This window comes from Dermacentor albipictus, chromosome 6, assembly GCF_038994185.2.
Source record: "Dermacentor albipictus isolate Rhodes 1998 colony chromosome 6, USDA_Dalb.pri_finalv2, whole genome shotgun sequence".
In the NCBI taxonomy this organism is placed as follows: domain Eukaryota; kingdom Metazoa; phylum Arthropoda; class Arachnida; order Ixodida; family Ixodidae; genus Dermacentor; species Dermacentor albipictus.
The window spans coordinates 137,350,045-137,359,760 of record NC_091826.1 but is presented as its reverse complement, the minus strand read 5'-3'; the positions used below and the strand labels follow the sequence as shown (position 1 = coordinate 137,359,760).

General features: G+C 47.5%; 1 protein-coding gene across 1 annotated transcript in view; it reads right to left on the bottom strand.

Moving 5' to 3' along the window:
- Positions 1-9,716, bottom strand: part of LOC135902292 (chitinase-3-like protein 1) — an 830,286-nt gene that overhangs the window by 280,196 nt on the left and 540,374 nt on the right. Inside the window, exon 6 of the mRNA XM_065432259.1 lies at positions 55-384. Coding sequence (XP_065288331.1) covers positions 55-384 — 330 coding nt within the window. The remainder of the gene's footprint in view (positions 1-54; positions 385-9,716) is intronic.

Here is a 9,716-nt window from a genome sequence, read left to right as displayed (position 1 = left end):
CTAGCGTGTTTGCTGTCCTTGGTCTTTGAGTAAAAGAGAGAAGGGGGAACTCACCGAGACGCTGTAGATGAAGCGATGCCACTGGTCAGGAAACTTTGCGCGCACGTTGAACATCACTCTTGCCACGTGACTCCCGCGAGCCGAGCACTGCACCAGGGCGGTGGCCGAGTGGTGATGGGAGCGGTGAGTGGTCACGACCACATAATAGAACAATGGCAGCAACTGTTCCAAGCCGTAGTGGTGCAGACGCTCGGGTCTCATCGATAGCAAGTGCACTCGGTCCGGCCAGTGCGAGCGCAGCATCTGAGCAAACCGCAGCAGGTTCGCCCTGTCGCTGCGGTCGCCGCACACACCGTGTGGGTGATCCCAGTCCACGTGCAGGCCCTGCAGCAGTGGTCAGTGCATGCTAGTGCTCGCCAAGCACTCCAGAGGAATTGAACATTTTCAGGGAAATGCTGCAGGTTTCGCACGCTTCTCGAAGCTGGTGCAAGAGCTTGTAGAAAAAAGGTTTTCTTTCGAGTACTGGCTGACACCCATAATCCAAAAGTTAAATAAATTATTAACATATTAACATATTAGCGATTATTGTGCAAATTCTGATATCCACCTCTGCCTTGAAGCTCTATCAAATAAACTATACATTTTTGATAATCAGAAACCATCAGTGCAAAACACGTCTCATAACGTAAGGATGGATAGCTGGGCGTGTCGGTTAAGCATGATCTGAAGTGCGGCTGGGTGAGCTGGGTGATCTGGGCTGGGTGAAGTGATCTGAAGTTCTTTGTTCACCATCGTTTTAGCACCTTCACTTAAAAACATCTCATAAAGCCATATTTGTGACCAGGGGCGCTATAACGTAAAACTATTCCAAATTTTGTATTCCAATTCTGCAATCAGGCCACCGCGATTGGTCGAAAACTTTTTTTGGACCACCCCCACTTGACCTGTCTGTCACGTGACGTCACGAAAACAGCAATAGCTTCCCACCTGATATGACTTGTAGACACTGATTATGCATAATTTCACCGAACAAAACAAAAGTACTTATTTCTAATTCGACGCCCTTTTGTCATTAGCCCTCGGCTGTTGGTCAAAAATTTTCGGGCTGCACCCGCTTCACGTGCCCCTCAGGTGGCGTCACGAAAGTGCAATAACTTACCACGTCAAAGTCGTGCGTACGCGTTAACGATGCATTAATATGCGGAAAGAAAATGAATTTTCTTTTGAATAGCCGCAGACTGCCCCGTTCCGAAAGGAATAAAAGATGGCTGCCGCCGATTGCTCCGGCATTGGCTACTTGCCCCGGCTGGAGAGTATGAGTTTATTTGCGTGTAATGGAACTTTCTGCGTATCCGTGCAACGTTTTCGAGAACTTTCGGCACGTTTATGATCTCGTTCTGCCATCTCTTCTTTGCTGAGGGTCCCTTTTAGCGTCATTCTTAAGCTCCCATTGCATGCCGCCGTGATTGTCGATGAGCCACCTCAGGCTAAGTAAGAGGAGGCGGACCAATCGCAGATGGTGGTACCACCCTCTTCAGCCGGTTATCAATATTCATTGCAGTAGCTCGGCCCCATCGAATCTTTCTCCAGTTGAGCACGCTCCTCGCCTCTTGTGAGCCAATTAGATAGGACAAGCCGCTCAGTGCAGGCAATGTTATTCGTTTTTCAAGTAAATAAAAGTTATCTCCTATGAGCAAGGGGAGCATTTGATTGGTTTGTTCAGACAACCCTGCGGGTGACCACTCCATGCTTGGGTCGGCGGTTACGCAAGTTTGAGTTCAGGAGATTGGAATAAAACAAATTGGAATAGTTTTACGTTACACGCCCCTAGATGGCCATCAACGGTGCTCGGCCTCCTCGTTAGCGAAGGTGGCGCATTGCACATGCGGCACACCCGAGACTTTCTGAGTTACAGAGTATTGTTGCGCTGCTTTAGGGTATTTTGGTTAATAGACCAATAGGGAAAATAAACATAAACACACACACACATTACTAGAAATTTCTAGTGCTAGGGAACCGAAGCTATCTTGTGCAAAAGGAAACAGCCGTGCCAGATGTGAAAGAAAAACATTCTCTCGAGGTACTCTGAAGGGAGCACACATGCCACACGTGACAGGGAACGATTCTTTCGGGGTTGGTTGAAAGGAAGAGACGTGCCAGACGTGAAAGGAAAACATTATCTCGAGGCACGCCGAAGGAAACAGATGTGCCAGATGTGAAAGCAAACGATTCTCTCGAGTCAGAAGGGTTTGGGTGCCAGCTAGTTTGTACGGATCATTCAGATTTATAACAGCGCCAAAAAACACGGACAAGGGAGGACACAGGACGAGCGGTGACTGCCAACAACTTTTTTTCATAACACTTGGACGACCAGGGTTGTGGGTTCATTAGCGTGGGCAGAAAGGATCACCAAAAAATCGTCGACGTTCCGAAACACCTTCTTAACATGAATTGTGCTGAGTTGCTCCTGGAGGAGACTATCATAGTGCGCCAACAATAGATCACTCATTACGGGCGCAATACGAGAGCGTATACATACCCCGTTCTTTTGCACACAGAACTCCCCATTATGCAGGACGACGGAAGTTCTTAGGTAAACCTGTAGCATGTCCAGGAAATTGGCGACGGGGAGACAACTGCATTCTGAAACCGGACTTTGCCTATCATTTCTATGCCTTCAGGTATCTTGCATCTTGAGGTAGGGAATAATATAGGTCCTTGATGTCTGGCGAGTATGTCTGTGCTCTTTTAATGCTTAACTTCTTTAGGAACTGATCTACCTCTATCGACTTGCGTACTAAAAATGGGCCATATATGGGAAGCTGCCTGAGAGGTTGTTGGCAGTGAGCGCTCGTCCTGTATCCTCCCTTGTCCGTGCTTTTCGGCGCTCTTTTAATCAACAATTCTCTCGAGGTACGCCGAAAGGAAAACGTGCCAGTTGTGAAAGGAAAATATTCTCCCTAGCTACGCGAAAGGTAACACACGTACCAGAAGTGAAAGCAAAAGATGCTCTCGAGGTAGCCCAAGGGAACAGACGTGCCAGACGTGAAAGCAAGATTATTTCAAAGTACACCGAAGGGAACAGACACGCCAGACGCGAAACGGAATGATTGTCTCGGGGTACGGCGAACGGAAAAGACATGCCAGACGTACCAGCAAAAGATTCTCTCGAAGTTCGCAGAAGGGAACAGACGTGCCAGACGCGAACAGAAAAGATTCTCCCGAACAACGCCAAAGGGAGCAGACGTGCCAAACATCAAATGAAAAGATTCTCCCGAGGTAAACCAAAGGCGACAGACGTGCCATGCATGAAAGGAAAAGATTCTCTCGAGATACGCCGAAGGAAACAGATGTACGAGATGCGAAATTAAAAGATTCTCTGGGGGTATGCCGAAGACACCATACGTGTCAGAAGTGAAAAAAAAAACACTCTCTCGAGGTACGCCGAAGGGAACAGACGCGTCAGACGTGAAAGGAAAACATTTTCTCGAGGTACGCCGAAGGGAACAGATGCGCCAGACGGAAACGAAAAATATGCTTTCGAGGTACGCCGAGGGGAACAGACATGCCGGGCATGAAAGGAAAGGATTCTCGTGAGGTACCCCGAAAGGATGAGATGTACCAGGCGTGAAAGTAAAACATTTTCTCGAGGTATGCCGAAGGGAAAAGGCGTGCCAGACGTGAAAAGAAAATGTTCTCTTGAGGTACGCTGAAGGGAACAGACGTGCCAGACGTGAAAGGAAAATTTTCTGCTGAGTAACGCCGAAGGCTACAGACGCGCCAGCCGTGGATGGAAAAGATGTTCTCGAGGTGCACCGAAGGGAACAGACGTGCCGGACATGAAAAGAAAAGATTTAATCGAGGTACGCGGAAGGAAATTGATGTGCCAGACCTCTAAGGGCAAGATTCTCTCGAGGTACGCCGAAAGAAACGGACGTGCCAGACGTGAAAGGGAAAGAGTGTCGAGGGATACGCCGAAAGCAAGAGATGTGCCAGATGTGAAAAGAAAACATTATCTCGAGCTACGCCGAAGGAAAAAGGTGTGGCACACGTGAAAGCAAAGCATTCTCTCGAGCTATGCCGAATGCAACAGACGTGTCAGTCGTGAAAGGAAAATATTCTTCCTAAGCACGCCAAAGGCAATCGACATGCCAGACGTGAAAGGGAAACATTCTCGTCAGGTACGCGGAAAGGAACAGATGTGCTAGGCGTTAAAGGAAAAGATTCTCTCATGGTACGCCCAAGGAAAAAGACGCCCCAGACCAGGAAAGAATATAATTCTCTCAAGGTACGCTGAACGGAACATACGTGCGAGACGCGAAAAGAAAAGACTCTCTCGAGGTACGCCGAAGGAAACAGACGTGCCAGACGTGAATAAAAAAGTTTCTCTCGAAGTACATCGAAGCGAACAGACGTGCCAGATGTTAAAGGAAATTTTCTGTCGGGTTAAGCCGAAAAGAACAGACGTGGCAGACATCGATGGATAACATTATCTCGGGTTAAGCCGAAAAGAACAGACGTGGGAGACCTGAAAGGAAAATACTATCTGGAGATACGCCGAAGGGATCAGACGTCCTAGACGTGAAAGGAAAGTGTTCTCTCGAGGTACGCTGAAGGGAACTGACGTGCAAGACGTGAAAGGAAAGCATTTCTCGAGGTACGCGGAAGAGAACAGACGGGCCAGACGTGAAAAGAAAAGGTTCTCTCGAGCTATGCCGAAAGGACGAGACATGCAAGACGTGAAAGAAAAACATTATCTCGAGGTACGCCGAAGGGAAAAGACGTACCAGACTTAAAAGGAATGGCATGGCAAGGAATGGCAAGGAATGGCAAGGAATGGCACGTCTGTACCCCGAAGGGTACAGACGTGCAAGATGGGAAATTGAAAGATGCTCCTGAGGTACGCCGAAGAGAAAAGACGTTCCAGACATGAAAAGGAAAGGTTCTCTCGAGGTACGCCAAAGGCAATAGACGTGCCAGACGTGAAAGGAAAATATTCTCTAGAGGTACACAGAAAGGAAAATATTCTGCTGAGGATTGCCGAAGGGAACAGACATGCCAGACGTGGAAAAAAAATATTCTATCAAGGCACGCCGAAAGAAAGAGAAGTGCCAGACCTGAAAGGGCAAGATCCTCTCGAGGTACGCCGAAGGGAATGGACGTGGCAGACATGAAAGGAGAAGATTCTTTCGAGGTATGCCGAAAGGAGCAGACGCGCCAGGTGTTAAAGGGAAAGATTCCCTCGATGTGTACCCGAAGAAACAGACATGCCAGGCGTGAAAAGAAAATATTCTCTCGAGGTACGCCGAAGGAACCAGACCTGCTAGACGTGGAAGGAAACTATTCTGTCGGGTTACGCCGAAAAAAACAGGTGGAAGACGTGAAAGGATAAGATTCTCTCGGGTTACGTCGAAAAGAATAGACGTGGAAAACATGAAAGGAAACGATTACCTGGAGGTATGCCGAAGGGAACACACGTGACTGATATGAAAGGAAAAAATTCTCTCAAGGTACTCCGAAGAGAGCAGACGTGTCAGAAGTGAAAGGAAAACACTCCGTCAAGGTACGCCGAAGGTAACAGATGTGCCAGACGGAAAAGGAAAAGATTCTTTCGAGGTACGCCAAAGGGAATAGACGTGCCTGACGTGAAAGGATAATATTATTTCTCCCTAGGCATGCCGAAGGGAACAGATGTGCCAGATGTGAAAGGAAAAAATTCTCTCAATGGACGCTGAAATGAACAGATGTGTCAAACGCGGAAGCAAAAGTTTCTTTCGAGGTATGCCCAAGGTAACAGACGTGGCAGACGTGAAAGGAATAGATTCTGCCAAGGTACACTGATGGGAACATACATGCTGGACGCGAAAGGAATAGATTCTGTAGAGGAACGCCGAAGGGAACAGATGTGCCAGACGTGAAAGGAAAAGATTCTCTCGAGGTTCGCCGACGGGACCGGCCATGCCAGACGTGAAATGAAAATATTCTTTAGGTACGCCTAAAAGAACAGACGTGCCAGACACCAAAGCAAAAGATTCTCTCGAGGTACACCAAAGAAAATAGACATGCCAGTCGTGAAAGGAAAAGATTCACTTGGGATACGAAGAAGGGAGCAGCCGCGCCAGTCGTGAAAAGAAAATATTTTCTCTAGGTATTCTGAAGGGAACAGACGTGGCAGACGTGAGAGGAAAGGGTTATCTCGAATATGCGCAAGAGAACAGACATGCTGGACTTCAAAAAAAAAAACATTCTCTCGATGTACGCCAAAGGGAACAGACGTGTCAGTCGTGAAAGAAAAATATTTTCTCTAATTAGGGCCCAGGATCCGACCTCTCAAATCCTGGCAGTCCAGAGGGCTCGCGACAGGGCCGTCAGGTTCCACCTGATGGTCCCCGAGTGGGCCTAGCCAGGTGGCGTGGAGTTTACTTACGTCTATAGTGGACAAAATAAAGTTGTTTCACTCACTCACTCACTCTCTAGGTATGCCGCAGATAACAGACGTCCCCGGGGTCAAAGCAAAAGATTATGTCGAGGTACGCCAAAGGGAGCTGACAGGCCAGACGTGAAAGGAAAAAATTCTCTCTTGGTACGCCGAAGGCAATGGACGTGCCAGACGTGAAAGGAAAAGGTGCTCTCGTGTTACGCCTTAGGTAACGAACGTGTCAAATGCGAAAGGAAAAAAATTCTTTCGAGTTATACCGTTGCAAACAGATGTGCAAGACGTGAAACGAAAATATTATCTCGAGGTAGGCCGAAGGAAAGCCACGTGCCCGACGTGAAAGGAAAATATTCTCTCTAGGTACGCAGAAGGCAGCAGACGTGCCAGACAAGAAAGGAAAGTGTGACCACAAGGTACGCTGAAAAGAACAGGCCAGCCAGATGCTAAGAGAAAATATTATCTTGAGGCACGTCGAAGGAAACAGACGTGCCAGACGTCTAAGGTAAATATTCTTTTAGGTTTCGCCAAAGGAATAGATGTGGCAGGCGTGAAACGAAAAAATTGTTTCGAGGTACGCTCATGGGAACAGTCGTGCCAGATATGAAAGGAAAATATTCTCTCGAGGTATGCTAAAGGAAACGGGCGTGACAGTGGTTGAAGCAAGATTCCTTCGAGGTACGCCGAAGGCAACAGATGTGCCATGCGTGAAGGAAAAGATTGTCTCGACGTTAGCCGTAAGGAACAGACGTGGCAGACACGAAAGGAAAAGATTTCTCGAGGTACACCGACGGGAACAGACGTGCCTGACGTCCAACAAAAATATTCTCTCGAGGTACGCCGAAGGGAACAGACGGGCCAATCATTAAAGCAAAAGATTCTCTCTAGGTACACCGAAGATAATTTACGTGCCAGAATTACGAGCAAGATATTCTCTCGAGGTTCGCCGAATGGAACAGACGTGGCAGATGCGAAAGGAACAGGTGCTCTCGAGGTATGCCTTAGGGAAGGAACGTGCCAGACTTGAAAGGAAAAAAGTTATATTGAGTTACGCCGAAGAAAACAGACGTGCCAGAAGTGAAAGTAATAGATTCTCTCGAGGTACGCCAAAGAAAAGAGGCCAGCCAGACGTTAAAGGAAAAGATTCTGTCAATGTACACTGAAAAAAACAGGCCGACCAGACGTTAAATGAAAACATTATGTTGAAGCATGCTGAAGTCAACAGACATTCCAGACGTCTAATAAAACATTCTGTTAGGTTTCGCCGAAGTGAACAGACGGGCCAGGCGAGAAAGAAAAAAATCTCTCGAGGTACGCGGAAGGGAACAGACATGCCAGACGTGAAAGAAAAATTGAAGAATGCTGAAAGGAACAGACGTTCCCGACATGAAAGAAAAATATTCTGTCGGTTTACGCCGGAAGGGGCACGTGGAAGACGTGAAAGGAAAAGATTCTCTCGAGTTACGAAGAAAAGAAAAGAGGTGGGAGACCTGAAAGGAAAGGATTATCGGGAGGTACGCCGAAGGGAACAGACGTGAAAGACGGGAAAGGGAAAGAGTCTCTCGAGGTACGCCAAAAAAGAAACAGGCCAGCCAGACGTTAAAGGAAAAGATTATCTTAAAGCACGCCGAAGGAAACAGGCGTGCCAGACGTCTAAATAAAACATTCTCTTAGATTTCGCCAATCGGAACACATGGGCCAGGCGTGAAAGGAAAAGATTATCCCAAGGTACGCCGAAAGGAAAAGACGTGCCAGGCGTGAAAGGAAAAAAATCGCTCGAAGTGCGCCCAAGGGAAAAGAAGTGCCAGACGTGAAAGGAAAAGATTCTCTCGAAATACGCCGAAGTTTCGAGACGCATGGGATGTGAAAGGAAAAGATTCTGTCGAGGTACGCCAAAGGGAACAGGCGTCAGCATCATCATCATCAGCCTGGTTACGCCCACTACAGGGCAAATGCCTTTCCCATACTTCTCCAACAACCCGGGTTATGCACTAATTGTGGCCATGTAGTCCCTGCAAACTTCTTAATATCATCCGCCCACCAAACCTTCTGCCGTCCCCTGCTACGCTTTCCTTCCCTTGGAATCCAGTCCGTAACCCTTAATGACCATCGGTTATCTTCCCTCCTCATTACATGCCCTCCCCATGCCCATTTCATTTTCTTGATTTCAACTAAGATGTCATTCCCTCGCGTTTGTTTCCTCACCCAATCTGCTCTCTTCTTGTCGCTTAACGTTACACCTATCATTCTTCTTTCCATAGCTCGTTGCGTCGTCCTCAATTTGAGTAGAACCCTTTTCGTAAGCCTCCAGGTTCCTGTCCCGTAGGTGAGTACTGGTAAGTCACAGCTATTATACACTTTTCTCTTGAGGGATAATGGCAACCTGGTGTTGATGATCTGAGAATGCCTGCCAAACGCACCCCAGCCCATTCTTATTCTTCTGATTATTTCCCTCTCATGATCTGGATCCGCCGTCAGCTTCTGCCCTAAGTAGATGTATTCCCTTACCATTTCCAGTGCCTCGCTAACTATTGTAAATTGCTGTTCTCTTCCGAGACTGTCAAACATACTTTAGTTTTCTGCAGACTAATTTTTAGACCCAATCTTCTGCTTTGCCTCTACAGGTCATTGAGCATGGAGTGAAATTGGTCCCCTGTGTTACCAAGCAAGGCAATATCATCAGCGAATCGCAAGTTACTAAGGTATTCTCCATTATCTTTTATTCCAAATTCTTCCCAATCCAGGTCTCTGAATACCTCCTGTAAACACGCTGTGAATAGCATCGGAGAGATCGTATCTCCCTGCGTGACGCCTTTTTAATGGGATCAGGCGCGCCAGTCGTTAAAGAAAGATTCCTACAAGGTACGCCGAAGGCAGCGCATGTGACAGACGCGTAAGGAACGGATTACCTCGAGGTACGCCGAAGGCAGCAGATGTGCCATACATCAAGGAAAAGGTTTTCAAAAGGTACGCCGAAGGGAAGAGACATGCCACACGTGAAAGAAAAATTGAAATACGCCGAAAGGACCAGACGTGCCCGACATGAAAGGAAAATATTCTCTCAGTTTACGCCGGAAAGAACACGTGGAAGACGTGAAATGATAAGATTCTCTCGGGTTACGCCAAAAAGAACAGACGAGGGAGACCTGAAACGCAAAAATTATCTGAAGGTACGCCGAATGGAACAGACGTGACAGGTGTGAAAGTGAAAGTGTCTCGAGGGGTACGCTGAAAGCAAGATACGTGCCAGATGTGAAAAGAAAATACAATCTCGAGCTACGCC